The sequence below is a fragment of the Rhodnius prolixus genome, unplaced genomic scaffold (genome assembly GCF_049639745.1).
Source record: "Rhodnius prolixus isolate KJV_2025 unplaced genomic scaffold, Rpr scaffold_6, whole genome shotgun sequence".
Taxonomy (NCBI): domain Eukaryota; kingdom Metazoa; phylum Arthropoda; class Insecta; order Hemiptera; family Reduviidae; genus Rhodnius; species Rhodnius prolixus.
This window is the reverse complement of record NW_027411634.1, coordinates 5,277,677-5,301,854: the sequence shown is the minus strand read 5'-3', so window position 1 is coordinate 5,301,854 and position 24,178 is coordinate 5,277,677. Positions and strand designations below refer to the sequence as shown.

Below are 24,178 nucleotides of genomic sequence, written 5' to 3'. Positions count from 1 at the left end.
TAAGTTTTTTTTGTAATTATGAAAGTGGATGGCTTTTTTTTCCTGATTAAATGAATGGCTTCGAGGGTTTGTCTTTGTTGTTATGTTTGGTTGCAGGCCGAGATTTGTCATTTAGGAATTGTAGTTGTAGATTTCGTTGCCCTTTTTGTTGGTACAGTTGTGTACATGGAACGTACACGGCTAGAAAGGTAGAGGCTCGGTGGTAGGCCCACACTTTGTACTACACTATATTCCCTGCAACCACGGCGTCCTTCACCGCAGACCAAACCCATATCCGCAAAATGTTATTTCCCCCGCTAGACACATCTCACTGAAATTATTTATTAAATAATTTATCACCCTAAGTGCAGTCTCCGCGGAGGACTTATAATGTATTCCATGGCGAGGTGGTGTGGCTCTGTCTGTTGTTCACCCTACTGCTACATTGAACGGGGGTGGCTAGTAGACGATGTGTAGGTAGGGTGAACAACAGTATGTTGCAGGGAGGCCCAGGGATTGTATGTTGGGTCTGTTACGAGTTCTGAACGAGGAGGAGGAGAGGCGCGTTGTAGTTACGCCACTGCACTTCGACCTCACAGATCCTGACCCTCTGGCTACCGGATACATTATCTACTGGTGGCTAGCCATTTAATACATTAGTTTGAGGGAATCTTTCACGTTCACGAAATAGGATATCCCACTGGCCCATTCCAGCGAATGCACGTTACAATATTTGAACAGTCATTAACCATCTGTTAACGTCAAATGTAGAACTTCCTGCCGTTTCCTTCCTCTGTGCATTTCTAGCGTATCCCCCTCAACAATATCACTGATAACCCTATTCTGGAGATAGTGAACAAAAAAGAAAAATACTTTACATCCTTCTGCTACAGGTCATATTTCCTGAATTACAAACCTCGCAATCTGGAATCCTGCACACCCACAACGTGCGATCTAAGCCTTTAGATTTGGTAGTAAGTACACTATCGCGGGCCAGTTTTTGTTCTAATTGGTCCACTTCTTGGAATTGGTGAAGTATTTTAGACTGATAGTACTTTAGACTGATTGGCCTTCCTGTTGCGTTTGATTTCTCTCAATTCTACTTTTGATTTGGATGCTGCGCCGTAGCGAATTTTGTAACTATTTTTTTGTTTACTTGTGCACAAGTATTAATCGGAAGTTGGACGTAAAGCCTGTCTCTTAAAAATTAGGCATTACTCTACTTTACTTTCGTTTATGGAGTATTCATTAACTTGGAATCTAAGAAACACATTTCACCCTTTCTTTATGATGTATAAAGGACGGAAAACCACCGTACATTATACTTAAATGAACTTAATTGGCCTAAGAAGATAGAGTGAAAGTTTCAACATAATATTTTTTTGTAATTAAGAAAGTGGATGGCTTCTTTTCCTGATTAAAAGAATGGCTTCGAGGGTTTGTCTTTGTTGTTATGTTTGGTTGCAGGCCGAGATTTGTCATTTAGGAATTGTAGTTGTAGATTTCGTTGCCCATTTTTGTTGGTACAGTTGTGTACATGGAACGTACACGGCTAGAAAGGTAGAGGCTCGGTAGGCCCACACTTTGTACTACTACACTATTTTCCTACAACCACGGCGATCTTCACCGCAGACCAAACCTATTCTAATTACTATTAGTAACTATTCTAATAACAATGGTACAATACATTAAATGAAGCGTAATGATTTTTCTTATTTAAAAAAGAAAAAAGAAAAGAAAAACCTTTCCCTCTCTCTTTTTTTTGGAACTTTAACTTGAAAATATTCTTTTCCCCCAAAAATATATTTTAGGGGGCTCCCCTTAATACCCTGAATCGATTTCATTTAATAGTCTTCAATAATTTTCTTACCTTATAAAAAGGAAGTAAAAAAGAAATAAGTATGAATGAAATTAGAGTTCCGGTTTTATAGAAAAACTTTCAAACTTAAAAAATGTCTTCTACCCAATTAGACGACTCTTACGATATAAGTTCTTGGACAGAAGAAGAAGAAGAAGAAGAAGCTTATAAAGAATTATTAAAAAAGAAAAATGAAGTAACCAAGTTTTTGAGAATCTTCTGAAGTAATAAATAAGAAAAGAATAAAGTTGAAAGTGGCAATCACTAGTAATTGGAATGCTCTAGAAATATGGGCGAACTGATGAAGAAGAAGTGAAGTAGAGGCTGCAAATCCTCCAGTACCTGGAAGAACTGGAATAAGAAAGAAGAGTTTTAGTTTAAAAAAAACAAAAAAACAATAATACATGTGAACATTCCTTAAATTAGGGCCTGATGATTGATGTTTAACGTTGGAATAGTAAGAGTTTTTTAATTTTTTGTCAAATCAATTTGAGTAAACGAAAATTATGTTGACCCAGGTGAAAAGCTGTCGTCCTAGCAATGGAAGTCCTTGCTTGCTTTTATTGCAAATGCATTTTTCTTCTCAGGAAAATCCAGTTTTCCTTTTTCAGGGTCCAGGAAAAGCTCTCTGGTTTTTTTCAAAGACAATCAGCCGTAACTCTTTATTCTAATAACAATGGCACAATACATTAAATGAAGCGTAATGATTTTTCTTATTTAAAAAAGAAAAAAGAAAAGAAAAACCTTTCCCTCTCTCTTTTTTTTGGAACTTTAACTTGAAAATATTCTTTTCCCCCAAAAATATATTTTAGGGGGCTCCCCCCCAGATAATTACATCAATTAGGGGGCTTCATAATTAAAAGCAAGTAAACGAAGAAGCTGTGGCCCATCTCAGAACCATTACACAATTCTTGTATTTTTTTTCCTGTTCTTTTTATTGCTGTTACTTTTAATCATTCAAATTATAATTTCCTCTCGTCTCCAACTTCCTTTTGGAGCCTAATAAAAGATGATACCATCTTTTAATTGCTAGATTTCCAATCCAATTCATTTCATGCTATCCACTTTTTAACTGTAACAATTCATTATAGAGATAGATTGAATTTTAATTTCATAATCAACGTTTGGGAAATTCATTATCTTAAATTGTTGAATCTGTAAAAGAGGAAGGATGCGAAGGGATCTGTTTTTAGAAATACTTTTATATAATTAATTTCAAACTTTAAGAGCTTTTGTCGTGTCTATTCTCTTTTATAACTTCATTTTCTTCAAATAATTGTTTGATAAATAACAGTCGTCTTTTCCTTCTTCGTACCAAAGATAAATTACAAAAGAGAATTGTGATTTCAGCAATCGTATTTTATTTTTAGAATTTATCTATAACAGAGTCTCTACTGTTAGTTTCTAATCTTGGCTGATGCTTTGGTCCATTCGACAGACTAAGCGGAACAGTACAGTTGGAGACAGATTCTTCTCACGAGACTACTTCCGGTATCTATTGCTGTACTCTGCTTGGGACATAATCTGAGCTCTCTTTAACCAATTTTTTTTTTTTTAACTACGTATGCGGGCTTTATAATGATAGTCTCATCAACATTACTATTCTATTACTGACAATGGACATTGTATCAAATTGATGTCGAAAGACTTAAGCGGCAGTTGAATCTTTCAAATAATTGCTCCCATTAAAGCTTCCTTAACAAACAAAAAAAATCCAAATTTTAAAAAACGGAACCTAGTTCATTACTTCCACGTTAGGGTCCAGGACTTCTACTTGAAGAAGAAGTGGCCTTACAAAAAGAAAAAAAAGAAGCAAATCCTCTGCGACTTAAATAATCTATTGTGGCCCTCTTAAGTATCAGTGCATCTTCGTAGAGAAATAGCCATCTGGGAGGCGTAAACAGCCTCACTGGAGTTTCCAGATTTACAATATGGTTAAACCTGAAGTGTGCATGAGTCATAGATGTGAGCCATACTGACCCAGCCTAACTATGACTACTTTTAACCCTAGAGGGGAAGGATTAGCCACTTCTTCAGGGTACTTGGCGTCCCTGCGGGTTATCCCAGCCTAACAGCATGAACATGAGCAACATACCTTGTAACACCCTTAAAAAATTTACACAGTACACATAGATGCATAGTTATCTGTACAAGAAGGGGGGCTTATTAGCTCGGGGAACCGTTCGACAGGATAAGAAGGAAACGGCCTTTCACTTGTTGTTGGTTGAATGGATCTTTGAGACCAAAGAAGATAGTAGCGCAAAAAGAACTAGTAAGGAAAGTCTTCAACCTCTTTAGTAGGGCAGTTTTCGTCGACTAGATCCAAAAAGTGGATGGCACAATAAGCCTCTTGTGGCTGCGGTGTCGTGGGGCATAGCTCGATAATCTAATCTAATGACTACTTTTGAAAATTCGGTTAGTTACTCAGTGCTGGAAAAAAAACAGACTTTTTTCATCGTTTTCCTGATCGGGATACTTTAATCCCCAGAGTCTGCTCTAACCATTGATAAGGATGATAGCCTGTAACCGATCAGGGATACAATAAACTTGCAGGCTATGATGGATAAAGTCAATGATACTACCAATGCTTTATTCTCTGTTTGGAATTTAAAAGGAAAATTAATATCTTTTAAGCTGTTTCAGAAGCTGCATTTTCTTACCAATTTTTTTTTTTTTTTTTTTTGTTGAAGAGCAAATCTGAATCTTAAGATCCGGGCTCCAGTCTCTTCTCCTCCTCCGTTCGTCTCCTCCATACCGGAAAGCAAATAACAGTTCCTGTAATCTCACTAGATAGCCACACTAGATCTTTTTAAGATCACGTCATGATTTTTGGCTCCCTGCTCCGCAATGTTAGATTAGATTAAACTAGGGCGGCCTCAAGGCCTACACCACTGCTACTCCTTTGGATCTATTGTGGCTACCCCTCACTCCTCCCCGAGAAGTAACATCCTTAGCCGCAACGTTGCAATGAGCTATCGCAAATCTAGGTTAACCAGTTTGCGCTGGACGCAGTTGCTTGGTTTTGAGGTGTAATAATCCCTTTTTTTTTACACTTTTTTTAGGAAAAAACTGCATTATGCATTCATTTTCAATTTAAAGCGCATCAACGTTTTTTCTCATTTTTTTTTTTATTCAGTACATGGCGACGTCCTCTCCGGAAGCGCTGTCCTCGTCACAGTCAACACTGTCCACCTCAGTAGAAGCTGCTCAGATAAGAGAAAATAGAGATTAAATTTATTATTTCGTTTTGCAGATTCCCTCCACCCAAACTGCAGCAAAAATTTTAACATCCCAAGATATTAATGTTTAGGAATAACTATTCCCTTTTTTATTTTATTTTACACTCAACTAACTTTTTTCAAAAAAAGGAAAAGGAAGTGACACCAGCGATAATCGTAAAAACAAAAAATGAATTGTAGCCCGTGATATTTCGTTGTACGTAGAATCTCTGGGCCATAACACATGAGGGCCAACCCCAGAAGACAATAGAAAAAGGGCTCTAGCTAAAAAAATAAAATAAAATAAAAAAAAAACGAGGTTGAACAAGAAGTCTGTCCTGCTACCAGCGCAAGGATAGTATTTCACACACTTATTATTGTCCTGTCTTTTTTTCTTTCTTTTAAAGAAAGGATACGGTATGGGATGCCCCTATAGTATCATGTACATAAGATTTTTATATATTTCTTAGTATGTGTGCATGTTATGAGAAAAAAAGAGCATGGTCATTCTTGTTCATCTTTAGAGCTTAGTGTATTTTATTTTACATGTTCTTACATTGCTCCAACACCATTACAATTCTCCTCCGGGTAGGTGATAGTCCTTTCAAAACGGAAAAGGAACGTTACAATAGATCTTTTTTACAGGGCTGTTCCTGTTTCTTATTTTGTTCAGTAGAACAATAAGTGGTAACATCTTTTAACTTTCAAGTATAACTTAGTTTGATGTTAAGACTTATCTAGATTGTGTCTTACTAAAATTCTTCCTTCGCCGGTAAATTGAACTCAACGTTGGGTAGATTAACTAAATTTCCAAATTGTTGGAATCACCATTACAGTTTCTATTAACTGTGTTTTTATTTCTTAACTCCTCCGACAGATAGCTGTTGCTTCTTTCTACGTGACTCACTCTTCACAACGATCTCATCAACAACTCCATTCGTACACCAAGACTAAAATATCACCAGTTCCATACAGCTCTCTCTTGGGCGCCACGGTAGCCGAGCGGTTAGAGGCGAGACCTGCGAAGCTAATATGTATTGTGGTACTGGATTCGATTTCCGGTCTTAGGCCTTGGATTTTATTTAATGGTTAATGTGAGAAATTTACAGTAAAGTACTTTTGCTAGTCGCCTCCGTCCACGTCACCTAATTGGTAGTTGGACATTAAACCCCGCCTGAAAAAATAGGCGATTACTTTACTTTACTTTTACTGCTCTCTCTCTACTTGCTCAAATCCTCTTGTACAGTCTCTTAGCCTCCTCTGACATCCCTAACATTGCTGTCTGAACACCTAAAGATCATTATATCCTGTAGAGAGTGCTACCACTGGATACAGTCACACACAGTGCTACCAGATAGCTGATGCTCCTTTCTACGTGACTCTTCACAACGACCTCAACATCCCCCTTCGTACAAACAACTTGCCAAGACGAAATATCACAAGTTTCATACTGCTCTCTCTCTTTACTTGTTCTAATCCTCTCATCCAGTAGTTTATCGCTTCCTCTGACATTCTTAACAATACTCGCCGACTAAATCGCCAGTGGCCCCTGACTTCCTTGCAGTCTGAAGACCTAAACACCATTAATATCCTATAGAGAGTGCTACCGCTGGGTAGTTTCTCTCCTCCTGCCTTTCACGCATTCATTTATTTTTTATTCTTCCTATTTACTTATTTTATATATTGAATGTATATACAGATAGTAAATAACGAAATAAATTTTAAGAAAAATAAAAAATTTTAAGTAATTAATAAAATGTACATTATCGTACAGCTGGTTTGTTACTATTATAACCTTTCTGTCAGCTGATTAGTGAAAATAGAGCACGAAGATGAAACATTGCAGTAATAAGGCTCTTGATTGGTTGAATTCATTGGAATAATGTAAAAATTGATTGTTGATTGATTCTTGCTTGATTATATAGAATACCTTCCATGAAACTTGAGCAAGGCTTATCTCACATCAATAAGATTGAGGTGCGGTAATTAAATATATATTACCAACATACCAACGTTTCGGTAAATATATTACCTTCTTCAGGGTCTGTACAAAAGGAATTTTACAACAAAATATAGATTAAAACTGAGTAAAATAAAAAAAATATATAAATATTTTGAAATTGTCTATTAAAAAAATATTTGAAAATGACTTACATTGTAAAATTTTGGAGTTTTAACGTTAAGCTACATCACCATAACTGTTGAGGATTCATGGAAAAGCGGGTTTATATTGAGAGGTAAGGGAGGGGTGAAAAACCATAGGGCTGGGAAAGCCTAAGGTATTTGGTGAGTAACAGTTTTAGTTACTGTCTGAAGAATGTTGTAGAAATTTGAAAGGTTGTTCTCGTGTCTGTCCTAAAGTTAATGGATGGTTTTTGTTGTTTAATTTGTTTGTTTCTGTTGGTATTTGTTGCAAATATGGGGAAGTGATGTCAAATTGTTGTTGTTTTGACAACCCTACCATATTAGTGTAACATTCCTTTTGTACAGACCCTGAAGAAGGTAATATATGTACCGGGATGTCGGTATGAAGAAACAAAATTTCTTTTTGAATTTATTGACCGCATTCCACCTCCATATTCCCCAAAATCATCAATTAACAAGGGTCGAAAACCAAAACTATCATTCGGTCAGTTTGTTATGTGAACCAGGGTGTATCTGTCTTGTTCAAGAATTCGGGCTATTGAAAAAGGTAGAAAATTTTGCGGATATCATATATACAGATATAAAACTCTTCATGAGAAAAGTTTCTGGTGAAAAATAAGGGGAATATGAAAAAATGAAACGACTGTTACAATAGTTTTCCTGGACAAGGTCTTCATAGGACGGCTAACCCATTCGTTTCAAGTCTTAACCAGGAAGGTGGTGGAGGTGGAATGTGTGCGAAATAAAACAATAAGTATATGAAATAAGATTGGGTTTTCCCGTGAAGGACGGGATGGGATGGGCGCAGAAAAAGGTGGGAGAGATTCTGCGGGGTTTTGGTGAAAGGGATGTGAGACAGGAAAGGGTTTAAGAACTATTGCTGCTTCTTTTTTTTCTCTCCCTTTTATTCAATGTGAGGGGCGCCAAGCGCCCTACTGAGCGTGTGCGCGTGCGAAAGTGTTAAGCTAGTGGGAGAGTGTGGTACTACTGCGCCGTTAAGACTGTACAGGCTGAAGAATAATGCTTTGTGCGAATGGCAAAGGGAAGAATAACACAGAGACCAGGATAGACTGGGAGAACGAGAGAGAGAGAGAGAGAGAGAGACAGTCCTCTGGGTATAGCTAGCGAACTGAAGCTGTGGGTGGAGGGGGGACCTGGAGGTGGTCTTAAAGGTTGGTTTAGTGGGCTGCTAGCCAACTTTGGCCCTCTATAAAAACTTCTATCCAAAACGAATACAGACGATCCTGGGGGACGCTATTTCAGAGAAAAAAAAATATATATACCACTACTTCATCTCCTCCAGTCGAACTAGACAATCTTGTACATGAACAGCTCTGCGTCTTCACCAAATCTCCAGTCCAAATGAATCCTTTTGGAACTGCATTACTCTTTGTCTTTCAGTTTCACTATTTTCTGGTACCCATTTCAGGGCACTTAATATTAATAATTTCGCCAAAGTTTAGCATATAATCTCCTTAAAAACTGCGCAAAAATTATTCTGCAGAAGCAGATGATCACTTCGGTTAATTGTTCCCTCCCAAATTCTTCTTATTAAATGGCGCTATAACTCAAGTAGAGTCTGGGACTCCTCAAGACGTCTCTTTCCTGCGCAGCTGCCCTCCAATATCGAAATCCTAACATACATGCAGCATCCTTTGCCACACTATCCTGCTTTGGTCTGCCTGGATCCTTGCTCGCTTCCTTCTAGTACCTTCCTAGGAATTTCCATCTTCTCCTTCTCCCATGCTAGCTACATGTCCTGCCCATCGCCGTCTGCCTAGCTTTATTATCTTTACTTCACCAGGATCCATGAAGAGAGCGTACAATTCCTGATTTTTCCTAATTCTCCGTTTCAGCCCATCGTGTGTAGGAATATCTTCCGTTCAAAAAATCGAAATGGTCCATTCATCTGCCTTGGCCATCGTCCCCAAATTAATTAGGATAATAATCTGTAACAACTTTTGACTTATTAATTAAATTAATAAATCTATACATAATAATTATTAGTTAATTGCAGTTGCATAATTCATTCACTCTAATGATCAATATTAGTTATTATTAATGGTAACCTAGTAATTAATTATATTCCCGTAATTTGTTAATTAATTCTGTATATTCCTATGATTGTATCTTTCCTTGAAGTTCCTATGCATACATTTTATCGTAGTGTATTGCAATATAATGCATACATTTACAGAAAAAAAGGCGGTCACGGCCATCTAGTTTAATAAGTCTTATTTATTGAAATCATGACGAACAGCTGGTAGCTATCTTACAGCTGTTTCCAAAAGTTGAACCTAAGCAGCTGATTATTGTTTTGTAGTTGGTTAACGAGATTTGAAATCGTTGGTAAATCGAACTGTTCTTAGAGGATGTTCAGTTTTCACTCAGGAGTTTCACCTTTGCTCCTTCGATTTTTCTATGGTGGCAGGTGGTATCCTAAATTCGGAAGTAGTTCTAGGGAATGTCTAGGAAAATCACAATTAAGGGCAGTCGTTTTCTACATCCAAAAAGCTTCTCTTTTCTCTCAAGATCTGAGCAACAAAAAAGGCATATGCCTCTTCAAAATCTGTTAAAATTACCCCAGTCCCTGAAGATCATCCAGCAGATTTGGCAACCGTATTACCATAATATCCCCCACCGATTGGAATCGAATTCCCTCTGACATTCTGAAGAAGTTTACAACGCGTTCCCTTCACCCAGCTTGCTTCAGTCAAGTAGAAAAGGTGGAAAAGCTTATTGCCAGTGCTTGGCACTTTGAAAACTCCATTCATGACACCGGTCTGCCACCTTGAGCCATCCATTCTTGGGGTACAGGTTGCATGACACTTAGTATTGCGTCTTTCAAAATTACAATGGGGAAGTAATAGAGCAGGGATCCCCAAACTACGGCCCGCGGGCTACAAGCGGCCCCCTGAGGACATTTATCCGGCCCCCGCCGCACTTCCGGAAGGGGCATCTCTTTCATTGGTGGTCAGTGAGAGAAGCACTATATGTAGCCGTGGCGTGAAAGCGCTGCGTCGCTCATGTACAGAACTACTTCTGATAACGCGGGGTGCACGCGTCACCGGCTCCGAAAACAGTCACTATAAACTAAACCGGACATTGACCATCTCATTAGCCAAAAGCAGGCCCATAATTCCCACAGAAATACTGGGCAGTTTGTTGATTTAAATTTACTTGTTCTTTATTTTCAATATTCTATTTGTTCCCGTTTTTTTTTACCCTAAAGTAGTTTGTTTTATAGTCCAGCCCTCCAACGGTCTGTGCGACAGTGAACTGGTTCCCTGTGTAAAAAGTTCGGGGACCCCTGTGATAGAGTGTCTGTCCTGAAAAAATGAATGCGCTTGCAATTAAATTCATACAGCGGATTCGTACTTCCACTGATCTTTTTTCAGTTCCCTCAGTTTGCCGCTTCAGGAAGCTATAGAAAGAGAAACTGGGGATATTTCCGGTAGAGGAAAATTTTGATCGCTGATTTCCGGTCGGACTCCATGAATGAGTGAACTTGTGATTTTTTTTCCATTTTCAGGCTAGAGTCAAAAATCAGTCTCCCATTATTCGTACCATAAGAATGATTCTATTCTTAATTGAATGTTTGTAGGCCCGTCACAAAGAGCCCGTTATAATAATTTTAACAGCCAATGAATTCTGTATTCTAATTGGGAAACTTTGTTTACTTTGTTACAGATCTAATGATGTCAGCTGTCAGATTCTCTGACCCCACCATAACCGGATATTCTCAATTACTGTTCGATATTTCCCGCAATCAAGTGATTGTCGGAGCAAGGTAAGAGAATCTCTATTTTATTATTCTATTCTTATGAATTTTGATTTTGCATGCTTTTTCTTTTTTATTTATTCAAAAGAATAAAGAAAACTTGTATAAATAATTGCTGATTACTAAATTGTGAAGTTTATCACACAGTCTTTGAATCTATTGAAGAATGATGATAAAGCTGAAGATAGGGAATAAACTTTTATTTTGTAAAATTGCTTTCTTCTTTCATTTCTTGGAGTAACGGTCCCGTAATTGCTTTTGTAAAACTGCCCAATGAGTCATGAGCGTTTTCTAATGAAAATGATGGATAATTATTGGACAATGATGACTAATCAAGTATCGCGCGAACATTCATTCCATCATGTTCAGCAAGATTGTGGGTTCTTATAGTGATTATTGAAATTGATTGCCTACCATTTTGTTTTACTCTTTTTAAGTCGTGAGGACTTGGAAATTTACAGTTTGGTTGTTCTATTTTGTTTGAAATAAATGGAGTGCTTACAATGGATTAGTTTTAACACTGTTCAGGAGAAACTATAGTTTGTATGAGTACGTATGTTTTTCCAGTTATTTGTATCGATGTACTTTTACATTTTTAGTTACATTTACCACCGGAAAATTCTGTTAAAATCGTCAGTTTCCATGGGCTCATTTTATAAAGTTAGAAATTGTATTTCAGAAAATTATAGTTCAGATTCTCAATTATACCTTCTCCACGTGCGATAAATTCAAATACCTTGGCTTCGTACTGACAGCAAATTCTGACATAACCGCTGAAATCTAAAGGAAGAGTAAATGCAGAAAACAGGTGTTTATATATGCGTTACAAAAAGTTTTGCGATTTATGAATTTGTCACGTCCGGCGAAAATTATAATAAGACCGGTAGTGATGTATGGTAGCGAGAGACCTGGGCAATGACACAAGAAGAATGCGAGAATATGCTTAGGATATGGGAGTGAAAAAGTGTTGCGAAGAATCTATATTCGAAAGAATGAAGAACTCAAAAAATCTACACCCGACATAGTTTCTTGTATCAAAAAAGGTAAGCTGAGGTGGCTCGGCCATGTTGAACGGATGTCCCATCATCCGTGTTCGAAGAAAAGTATTATATGGACACCCGAGGGGCGCAGGACGTAGAGGTCGTCCCAGGATAAGATGGTTGTATGACGCAGAAAGAGATCTGCGAAAGGTGGGTGTTAGAAGATGGCGCCTCAAAGCCGAGGATAGGGAAGAGTGGCACTCTCTCTTGAATGAGGTCCAGGACCTACTATAGGACTGTAGCACCATGGGAAGAAGAAGAAAAATTATATGTCCCTTTTTTTTTGCTACCAAATTTCGAAAAAATCTTAGCATTTTAGTGAACATTTTTCGGCAAATCAAGAATCATACAATATAAGATAATTAGATCGAAACTTACTCTGTCATTTGTATTTATAATTTGAACGAAAGTTTTGTTCTCGATTAATCCTGTGCCCCAGTTTTGTAACATTGAATTAATGCTATGGCCTTCTTCCCCCTAACTTGGTAATTACAGACTGAAAACGTGTTTCTCTAACCAGGACCGTTTATAGCTCTAACCAGTGCGCCCAGAGTCCTGTTTGTAAGTACAACCAACCACCTACTCATTGTCCCTTTCTACACACAGTCCCAAGCTCTCTAGAGCGTTTTCGCTAATTACGGCATTACTACTTGGTATACAAAGTGTAAAATTTATTTTATCGGCTATTCTCAGTTGACGATGAATTTTACCTTCGATAAGTCTTCATTTTATTGTTCTCCATTGTTGCACAAACAGATAAATTAGTCATTTGTGATGTAATCACTTTTTCTAAATATATTAAATTGGTTAGTTTTGCTGATATTGAAAAAAAACAATTGTTACCTTTCTATGATCCTCATCAAGTGCGTTCATTGGCTCATTTAATTAGATTGGCAGAAAACTTACCAATTAAAATCAATGTCCTTTAGCTTAAGGCGGATATACATTGAAATATTTCTTCTTCTGTGTCGTATTCTCTCAGACATTGTTGCCAACTTTAGCTCTCCTCAATATAGATTTAAAAGCAGCCAATTTTGGTCCAAGAATATCAAAGATTAATTACCCATATTGATCCTATATAGGCAAAGCTATACTTCAAAGATGTGCACCTCAATTAATTACAGAATAGATACGAAATAACTTGAGCTAAATATGGAAAACACGTAAATAAAAGACGATCAAGAAGGCATGGGTTTCCATTACTACAATCAGCTGATTGTAGTGATAACAGAGTGTAACCTTCTTATGGTTCATACTTCTCATTTGGTGTATCTATCTCTTCATCTGTCTTAAATATATTTTTTTTATTTATTTCGAATGTATTAATCATTAATTGACCTGATACATTTGGCTACGTTCACGATTTGGAAATATCTTGACTTTTAACCGAAAGTGTTCCACTGGTACATTCAATGAAAGCTGTATGGATATCAAATGATTAGGCACCGTTCAATTAACGAAAACTAAGGGTACAGGTAAATAGGTAGATTTTTTTTATGCCTGCAGTTTGCACTTTAAAAGTTGCATGTAGGAGAATGTTCAAATAAGGCAGCAATTGTCTTAAAGACACCAGCATAATCCAGTTGGCTACTACTTCGTTTAAGATCTTTTCGACTTCCGTCCTAACTTAACAACCAGCGGAATTTGAGAGAGTATCTCTTAATATTTCGTTATGAATCCATTTTTTGTGCATTTAGTTTTCTTCATTTTCTTTAGTGTTGCAAAGAACATTCAGTGTTTTTTTGTATACTTTGCAAGATTGATTTTTTATTGGTTTTTATCAAATTTGAAATCGAATTTTCTTGTAGTAATAATCAAGTCGTTGTCTCAACTAAAGGAGGAAGCGGATTATATAAGAAGGTAATACGAATCCGTGAAGTACAAAATTCTATTTAAGTCACAAAATTACTTATTACTTATTTTACAAAATTACTTATCCCATATTTACATTGAACAAGATTTTTAAATCCCTTCGTTTAGTAATAAAATTCATTTATACTGAGACTTCCGTTTTTACCTGTACGTAGATTAGAACCTCGGCACTACATTGTACATGAACGTGGCATTAAAATGATGCTTCTTTTACGATGGAAATTTGGAACGTAACTTCAGAATATAGGTGCACTCTAATTGGCTAATCCGAATGTAAGAATTGTCTGACGTTAAATGTAAAGTTGTTTGTAGCTTCATTTAAAGAAGTGTAGAAGAGATCAAAGCTTTGTAGAAAGTTCACGTTGCGTTTTTTTACAGAGTTTGGCACACGTTATTAAACTTTTTCTACCATATTCAGAGTCACAAAGTTTCTAGCCAATTTAGAAAGAGCGTTTAAAATTATTTTTTGGTCCAAATTGGGTCCTGGATAAAATTTCTTTAGCTCTAATTAATTAAATAAACTACATTAACAAACTTTTATTTGTTAAGTCTTAAGCTTACATAATAAATATATTCGTATTCAAGCTGAATCCAATTTCTTTCTCACTCCTCATGCGCCCCTAACTAAAGAGATATCTTGGGGGGGACTTATCAATTTGACAGGCGGGCTGCTGTCATTTGGACTGTGACAACGATGTTCTCCCATCCTAATGTCACCGTCCTACCCTGGCGACTGATAATCCACTATGCTTTTAGCGCACGCATATACCACTTTTCCATTTTCTCTCTTAGAGAATAGACTGCTCTCTCTGTCTGTCTCTCTCCTAGTTATCTATTTAAGGGCTAAATTTGTTCTCTCCTCTCCAATACTCTCATCACTTATTTAATGTGTCCTCTAATTTGAAAAGGACTTTCAACTTCTTCTTTTATAAGGAAAAGAGCTTAACAAAATTAGAGCAAAAAAAAAAAGAATAAAGATTAGGGAATGTAATTTCTTTTTTAAAGAAATATTCTTTTTATCAAACTCTAATGAGCCTGAATAAAGGCTAATTAACGGTGTTAATTTCTGGAATTTAGGATACAGCTGTATTTCGATCCTTATTTCAGCGCTTTGGTGAAAATAGCGTTCGTTAAATATTATTTTTCTCATACTTTGGAACCGTTACCAAATGTTTAGTTGCTTTTAATGACATTTTAGGTACAATTTTATGCTATAGTCAAACAAGGTTTTTCATGGGGGGAAAAAAGGATCATTACAATTTTTTTTTTTTTTGAGTATTTTCCTGAATTCCCAGATTTTCTGAAAAATAATTCGGTCTTAAAAATGGCAGATAAAATATGGATTTGTTTTTGTTACTAACAATCAATTAGTCAAAAGAGAGGATTCCATTTTGAAATTAAGTGACAGACTTTTATTTTATAACAAATACTATAAATGACTAACGATCTTTCTAATTAAATTGAATAAAAGATTTATCAGTTCACTACCAGACAATGAGCTATAAGAAGCTCCTAAAAAAGAGAAAACTCTTGAGGTCCAGCCAACTGGATTCGAGCCCGAGATCTCCGCGTTGGAATCCAGTACACTCTTAACCACAGAGCTAATCTGTTCTCTCTTAACACTATTTACCTTTATATTCAGAACTGTACTCTCCTTAGAACCGTACTCTCTTCAATGTTCTACTCTTGGAACAATCTAGAGGGAATTCGCCCCCAGCCCCCCTCCAGAAGTCAATTTGGCAGCCCCCCCCCACAAATACGTTATCATTTGCAAAGAATATAGTACGCAGTTTTCGAAACAGTAATTTTTTGTTTGTTTAACATAAACATACTTCTAAATTTTTAAAGAACTGGGAATATAAAACTAAAAATCAATCAGAAATATAATCAGATCAGATCAGTAATCACAATGATATTTATCTATGTCTTAAGAACTATGCGAATTCACTGCGCATTTACATTAATAAATCATACTCAGAGTAAAATGTTAGTTGAAGATGTAAATGCGACACCATATTCTGGATGCAAAGCTCTCTTTGTTCTCCAGAGAATATTCCTTCCATCTTCCTCGTAAGGATAATCTCTTAATCTGTACGGTTTCCAGAGGAAGATGATTTATCTATGTGTGTTAATGGTGTATATCTGGGTAATAATTATTTGAAGTGAAGTGTATCGGATTGTTAGCGAGAGTGCCTCAGTATTGTTTTCTGGAAATTTATATTTTCTTTTTGCGTTTATTTGTGCTAAAATCAGCGCGTTGGCGCTGTAAGTAACAATGATAACAGAGTAACAAATGAAGTATACGAATGGAGAAGTTACCCCGGAGGTAACATTAGATTGTTAGTCATTTTCTTTACTAGGAGGGGAAATCACGAGGCCCACTGTCTTTTTAGACGTTTTCTCCGGGTTATCAGGAAGAGTTCTTGAAGAAAGATTTTGGAGCTAGAGGATTTATATGAGATTTCTGGTTGAAATGAAGTTTTCTGTATCGTGTTTTATTTAGCGACTTGTTTGGTAAAACGAAAGTTAAGGCTATTGTGTTTAGTTAGGTTGGAGACATAAAATGGAGCGTGTTCGAAGTATTTTAGATTGAAGAGATTGACTCCTTTGGAGATTGGAGCGTTTGGTTGAACAGTTCTATGCCATACGCCCAGATGGGTTTCAAAATAGAGTATAAATTAGTCTTTTGTTGTCTTTTAAGTAGCTGATAGCGTCTGTTTAGTTCTGTCCTTTTAAGTGTAGTGTGAGGGTTCCAAGAAAGTCTTCGATCTGAGTAAAGCCCAAGGTAGCGAAACTTTCTGTAATGCAATTTTACTCTTAAAACTCTTACTTTTAAAAAAAATTATTTCCACCTGCGTGTTGTTTGGATGATTATAACTTCTTAATCCTAGTTGTTTGGTAATAACCACTGGACGGTCTTTACTTTAATTTAGTAACCAAAGCTTTAATATTTTATTCTTCATAAGCTAAAGCAATTTAAAGTCTTTGATATGTTCTTGTTAGATGATGCTGTATGACCACACAATTTTATGCCCATTTTAATGAAGCAAGCGTAATAAAAAAAAAAATTATAAAAATTACAATTTTATTATTATAAAGATAATCTTTGCAGTGCCCTTGAAGAATTTCGCTTGAATATCAGCCTAAACTTTGCGAGGGATTTGTTGCTCTCTAATCTATATTCTCTGGAATCGTCTTCCTATTCGTCTTCTTCAAAATAATAACAGAGTCTGCCTTCTTGTAAGAAGTGTACTTTGGCCAACATACTTATGCACTCGACCGTTAATCTCTCTTAAATCACCCTTAAAATTATAAACAAAACAAAAAATTATATATTCTAGATTTGAAAGAATCATTTAAATGACTTAGAAAGAAAAAAAAAAAAAAATAAAGGAATTTTAAGTCCATACTCTCCGAGATAATGAGCCCAAACTCTTTACAACCTGCTCATTATAGAGTTATGCATCAACCATTATTGTTACAAGGAACGAACCGCAAACAATATAATGATTTATTATTGTGGTTAGCAAACACAGTAAAATGTTCAAGACCAAATACAGCGTTGCGTGACCTAGTCCTCGTATCTCTTGTCATCATATAGAACAGACCAACATCATCTCTTAATGATCATTTTAGATAAAAACTTTGTAACCATTTAACATCCTAACAACATCGTATAATATCGTCTCCTATAGTACATACTTTCATAAAACGGTTTAAATATATATCGACTCCATTAAAATCAGCTTTCTTGAAAGCACCAAAAAACAAAGAGGAGTAATTTTCCTATTTTTTTTGAAAATTAGGTTTTTATCCCTCAGTTTAAGAAAGTAATTTTACAACTTTCAACCCAGATTTGTAGTGATTTTGAGAAAATAATTCTCATTCCTGTATTAGAAAAAAGAAAAAGTAAGTTCACTAATCCAGAAAAATTGTACTCACGTTTACCTATAATTTAGAAAAGCTGCAAAACATTAGATAAAGCACAGGCTATAGCCAGAGCTTATCCTACTAATAATGCTATATATACAGAGCAGTCCCTAAGACAGACTGATAAGCTGGGCTTTTCTTCCTTTAAATATCCTTTACGGACATCATTATTTTAATGTCCTGGAATCAAGGCGCTTTTTTTAAATCCTTATTTTTACTATATATAACAGGAATCTTAAAAAAAAAAGTTAATTACTAGAAAAAAAAAACCTTTCGTTCACTTATTTCCAAAAAAGATAAACAGGGAATAAAATAAAATTTCAAATTTCTTATTTGAATATTTGATATTCAGTGGCAGTCAAGGAAATCTGGTTTCTAAGTAGGGTTTCCTGGGGGATACTTTGACAAATTTGTGCGGAATTTCCCTTGGCGGCGAAAAAGGGGAGAAAAATCGTAACTAGTGCTGCACGAGAAACGAGACAAATCTCGGTCTCGGTACCGAGACCGAGACGAGACGAGACTTGAGCAACCGAGACCGAGACCGAGATCGAGACATGATATATATCTCGTAGAGAAATCTCAGTCTCGTCTCGGTTTTTCAAATATTAATTTTTAGTTACAAAATTATAAAATTGTGTTCTTTATTAATAAATAATTATTACGGGTTGAATTAATTATTAAAAGTTATGATTTTATTATATATGTTCAATATTACTACATCTATTTGACTTCGAATTACATAAGTAAAGTAAGCAAAGTAAAGTAATCGCCTATTTTTTCAGGCGGGGCTTTACGTCCAACTACCAATTAGGTGTCGCGGACGGAGGCAACTAGCAAACATACTTTACTGTAAATTTCTTCTACTAACCATTAAATAAAATCCAAGGCCTAAGACCGGAAATCGAACCCAGTACCACAATACTCATTAGCTTTGCAGGTCTCGCACTATTTTCGTTTTTAAGATACTCTTTGCCCAAGCATTGATACATAAAAGAGCTTTTACTGAGTCAGAAGTTAAAGAAGATCTTCTATTGGTCATTATCATCGCAGCTTGCGAAAATAATCTTTCCGATGGCACTGAAGTTGCACAGATACTAAAAATATCTTTCGCCATTCTAGACAAATTTTTGAAGGAATTCTCAAGTGTTTTCCACCATTCTAAAATGTCAACGTCTACTGGTGCTTGGTCTAATTTGGTATAATTAATTATTTCTGTCTTCCATGCTTCGGTGATATTTGCTGATTTTTGAGCAAATGGTGCAAAAATATTGATGCAGTCGTCGTCGTCGTCAAAAGGTGAATCATCAGATTCTTTATCTTCACCAACAGCCATAACTAATGGAGCGGGAAGTTTGTTGGGAGGTGTATTTTTTATTTCACGAATCGACTTGTTATAGGAGGCAGATATGTTATTTGGGTCTTTCATTTGGCGCGTTTTTAAGATCTTTTTGAAATTATATAAAGATATATAACAGTAATAGTAACATATGATGCATTGAAGTGTAAGTAGTTTTCTTCTTTTACACACATTTTCATTACCAATATATAAATTAAAATAATTATTAGTTAATAATAACATTTTTTGAAAAGATTATTAATAGCAAACCGCTTTTAATAATTAAACAAAAATTAAAAAAAAACGAGACCGAGATATCTCGACGAGAAACATGATTTCATTTTGCACAGAATTCAAAGCTCTTTTCTTCCTTGTAAAAATCTCTTGCGTCTCTAACGTGAAGTGGTGCAAGATTTTTTGAATGAACACAGAATGCTCTGTCTGTAATCTCAAGCCCCAGAGAGAGATTGCAGAAAAAGTTGCTTGCAGTGACTATTATGACGTTGTAAACTTTTGGTTGTTTTTACCCTACGTTCGACGTGTGTAAACGTCATTGTCTGATTTTAAAAAATTCCGCTCACTGTGGGGGTTTTTCAAAAACTAAATTCCACGCTTAACTGGAATGAAATTGTGACCTTTGTAAAGTCAGATGCTCAAATTATCGATAATAAATTCTCCGTTCTCAGGCTGCCAAAATGTAAGATCTCACGCTATTGCTTGAATTACTTTAATTTAAAAATAAAGTACTTGCAGAACATTGAAAGTTATATTTTAGTTTAGTAATACAATAAATTGTCAAACGTTAAAGAAGTCAAAATTTTGATTAAAGAATTTCATTCCATTAAAGATTAAAAATAGGTCAGTTATTATAGGCTAGCTTAAGCTATTAGTTTCCACTGAGAGCATGATCGTTAGAGAACCATTCTGTACCAGAACTGGTCAGACTGGAGGTGGAGAAGCTATTGTGCATTGTGTGTGCAGCTAATGACCCATTGTGATTGCATTAACACCCACAATAGATTTCAAATTCTCGGCCAAGAAATCTCCTAATAGTATTTTAGGATTTAATACGTAATATTGATTGTTGATTGAGAAAGAGAGAATTAATAATCCTTGCTTCGTAGCAAGGATGAATCTACCCAAGTCTTGAGGTTGAAGTTGAAATATATCAATTTTGGTATTCCCCTTTTTGACGCGCATATTCAACCCCTTTGACTCCTAATCCTTTTTTTTAAAAAAAGTTGTCTTCCTTACTAAGGGCTGATACCATCTTGTTACCTACGAGCTTTGCATGAAAAACAGGATTTACGAGGGTCGTTTGAAAAGTCCGTGCAAAAATAAAAACTACTTAATTTTTTGGGGTAAACCTTTTTTATTTTTCAACATAGTCTCCTTTTAGGCTTATACACTTCGTCCAACGCTGCTCTAGTTTGTTGATCCCTTCCGAATAATAGGATTTGTCCAAGTCTGGAAAATAGCCATTCGTTTCTGCAATCACCTCCTCGTTTGAATAAAATCTTTTTCCCGCCAGCCATTTCTTCATATTGGGGAACAAATAGTAGTCCGAGGGAGCCAAGTCTGGAGAGTAGGGGGGATGTGAAACGAGTTGGAACCCTATTTCCATTAATTTTGCGACCACAACTGCTGAAGTGTGAGCTGGTGCGTTGTCGTGATGGAAAAGGACTTTTTTGTGGGCCAATCATGGGCGTTTTTCTTGCAGCTCGGTTTTCAAACGGTCCAATAACGATGAATAATATGCACCTGTAATAGTTTTACCCTTTTCCAGATAGTCGATGAGGATTATTTCTTGCGAATCCCAAAAGACAGTCGTCATAATCTTTCCGGCCGAAGGAACGGTCTTCGCCATTTTTGGCGCAGATTCCCCCTTGGTAACCCATTGTTTAGATTGTTCTTTGGTCTCAGGAGTGTAGTGATGTATCCATGTTTCATCCACAGTGACGAAACGACGCTTAAAGTCCTGCGGATTCTTCTGGAACAGCTGCAAACCGTCCTTGCAACACTTCACACGATTTCGTTTTTGGTCAAGCGTGAGCAATCGCGGCACCCATCTTGCGGATAGCTTTGTCATGTCCAAATGTTGATGCAAAATATTATGTACCCGTTCATTCGAGATGCCCACAGCATTAGCAATCTCACGCACCTTCACTCTTCTGTCATCCATCACCATATCATGGATTTTATCAATGATTTCTGGAGTAGTAACCTGAACAGGGCGTCCAGAACGTTCAGCGTCACTTGTGCCCATATGGCCACTCCGAAAATTTTGAAACCACTTATAAACTGTTCTAATCGAAGGTGCAGAGTCACCATAATGTTTATCAAGCTTCTCTTTAGTCTCCTGAGGCGTTTTGCCTTTCATAAAGTAGTGTTTAATCAACACACGAAATTCTTTTTCGTCCTTTTTTTTGAAAATCACTCGACTTCCTCGATTCAAACGAATGCCAAACACAAAGAAATAGACCGATCTGGCTGAAACTTGGTGTGTGTTCTTCCAAGAGATGCTACTAACTAAACATAACCTCGATACGCGCCAGTACTGCTATCTCTCTGACTTTGCACGCACTTTTCAAACGACCCTCGTACATTTCTACCACCCAATACTTTATAATTATAATTGTTCTGTATCAGGGCTAAGTTATACCTTGGGATTGTAACTGGATTGTAAAGTATCCCATTTTTTTGCCACCTGTAATAAATCTTCTAATGGATATTTGAAAGTTCTTTCTATACCTTACAGAAGTTTTGTTTACCTCTAATCCCGTGTAAATAAAACAGTGTAATAGAGAAAACTTTTACTAGTTTTAACTATCAAAGCTTTTGTGTGTTAAAAATGATCATTCCTTTTTATGTATTACTATAAATGTACTTTTATAGTGCAATAGAAAAACTTGTACTGTTTAATGAACATAATAATTGTTAGATAAAGTTTGTCGATTTGTTTAGATTTAGTTTTAACAACAGTCTATTGTAGGTTATCTTTTATTATTTTAATAGTAATTACATAAAATAAGTCTGTTGTTAGGTTTCATTTCATGTTATTAACCTTTAAAAAAAAATGGGTTCGAGTTTTTTAATGGGCTTTTCTTTGTTCCATTTTGTCAACTAGGAAAAGTTATACTAGTAATATTATTTTAAAGTAAAAAATACTGTTTTTCCTTCTTTAATTGGGTTAACCGGTAAGATAAGTAGATTTATGGTTAATCTGCTCTCACTCTTTGTAAAAGTAAGTACTGCAATCGTGTCTGATTTTTTGTGGGGGAATTTGTGTGTTCACCGGAAATCTTGTCCATCATTTCGTCGCTTTTTCAGTGATCAAATTGCTTCCATCAATTGGTATGGTCACTGGGTCAATAATTGTCGCAGCTTTGGCTGGAAACTTACTTAGTGTATCCCCCTTACTTGGCTTTAGAAAACAGAACTAAACAACAGGAGATTGTACACATTTAAAAGTTAGGTAGACGTCAGATTTGAATCTTCACTTATGCGAACCTCCCTATTCCTTCCCTTATTATTATTAAAAGTTAATGGAATTTAAATTTTTATTAAAGGGAAGAAAAGCGTTGCCCTTCAAAGTTCTTTTTTTTTTGCTTTTCCTTTTTCTCTTAAATAAGAAAAGCGGCCTAGTGAATAATTGACGATTTTCCATTTTGAATATATTCTTTTAAATTATTTATTTAGTGTCATTCAAACAAAAATTATATTTAGAATTTATACTAAAAATTATTTTAATAAAAAGTCACGAAAAAAAATTTGTTTGTTCTAAAAAAAAGTTGACGCTTTTATCATTCAATATTTATTGAGATAGTAATAATTGATAATTAAAGATTTCACTGTTTTTCTCCGTCGCAGGAAGCATCTTTTCTTTCACCGGTTGGACCGGTTGTATTGTTGGTTAGTGGGTTCGATCACCTTGGTGTAGGCCTTGGATTTTATTTAATGGTTAATATGAGAAATTTATAGTAAAGCATGTTTGGCGGATATAGACTAGACCCGCAAAGCTAAGATGTATTGTTGGTTAGTGGGTTCGATCCCCTTGGTCTAGGCCTTGGATTTTATTTAATGGTTAATATGAGAAATTTACAGTAAAGTATGTTAGGCGATTAGAGGCTAGACCCGCAAAGCTGAGATGTATTGTTGGTTAGTGGATTCGATTCCTCAGTCTAGGTCTTGGATTTTATTTAATGGTTAATATGAGAAATTTATAGTAAAGTATTGTAACGAAGTTGACCTGGGCGGAGAAGAAAGGCCTAGATTGTTCTAGAGGTTGAACGACCAAAGTCAGTAACAGGCCGCCACTGCATAAACAAAAGGGGCGGTATCTACTTGTGGCAGAAAAGAAAGGCCTAGATTGTTCTAGGGGTTAAGCGACTAAAGCCGGTAACAGGCCACCACTGTGTAGACAAAAGGGCCGGTCTTTATTGAACTAGAAAGGAAAGGGCTAGATTGTTCAAGGAGTTAGTGACCTGTGTAAAAGCCAGCTAAGAGAAAGGCCTCAGTTGGGGTGGTGGCATATGTGTTTCCCAGCCTGTGATTGACAGGTGAGAGGGAGACAGACGGAGTTGGAGAGAGACGGAGAATGGGAGGAGGCGGCTCACAGCTGAGGTGGTGGCAGTATGTTTTCTCCAGCCAATGAACATCAGGAGGGCGTGGAAACTTATGCTCAGAGAGTTGGAGGAGGGCAGTTCCAGTTGGAGGGAGGCACGCAGTTAAAAGGAGGCCGACACAGCTGGAGAAGTCAGTTTTCAATTAAGTTTCAATCAAGTTTTTAAGCAAGTTTTAAGGAGTTATTAGAGTTTATAGTTATTAGTCAAGTTTATGAGTTAGTCTTGGAGAGTCAGTGTTGCGGAGTGCTTCAGTGGTAGCTAGTTGGGCAATTAGTCAGTTGATGAGTAGAGCTGTGTTAGTGTAGCTGAGACTAGTGCAATTCGGTGCAGTGCGGACCAGTGGTCAGTCGGGGAACAGTTTTGTGGCGTTACGAAGTGAGTAAGTAACAGTAAA

The 24,178-nt window shown here is 36.3% G+C and overlaps 1 protein-coding gene across 9 annotated transcripts in view; it reads left to right on the top strand.

The window, feature by feature from the left end:
* Sema5c (Semaphorin 5c) overlaps positions 1 to 24,178 on the top strand; it is a 407,260-nt gene that overhangs the window by 261,746 nt on the left and 121,336 nt on the right. For all 9 annotated transcript variants that reach the window (XM_074140398.1, XM_074140399.1, XM_074140396.1 and 6 more), the window contains one exon: positions 10,891 to 10,990. In XM_074140398.1, coding sequence (XP_073996499.1) covers positions 10,891 to 10,990 — 100 coding nt within the window. The remainder of the gene's footprint in view (positions 1 to 10,890; positions 10,991 to 24,178) is intronic.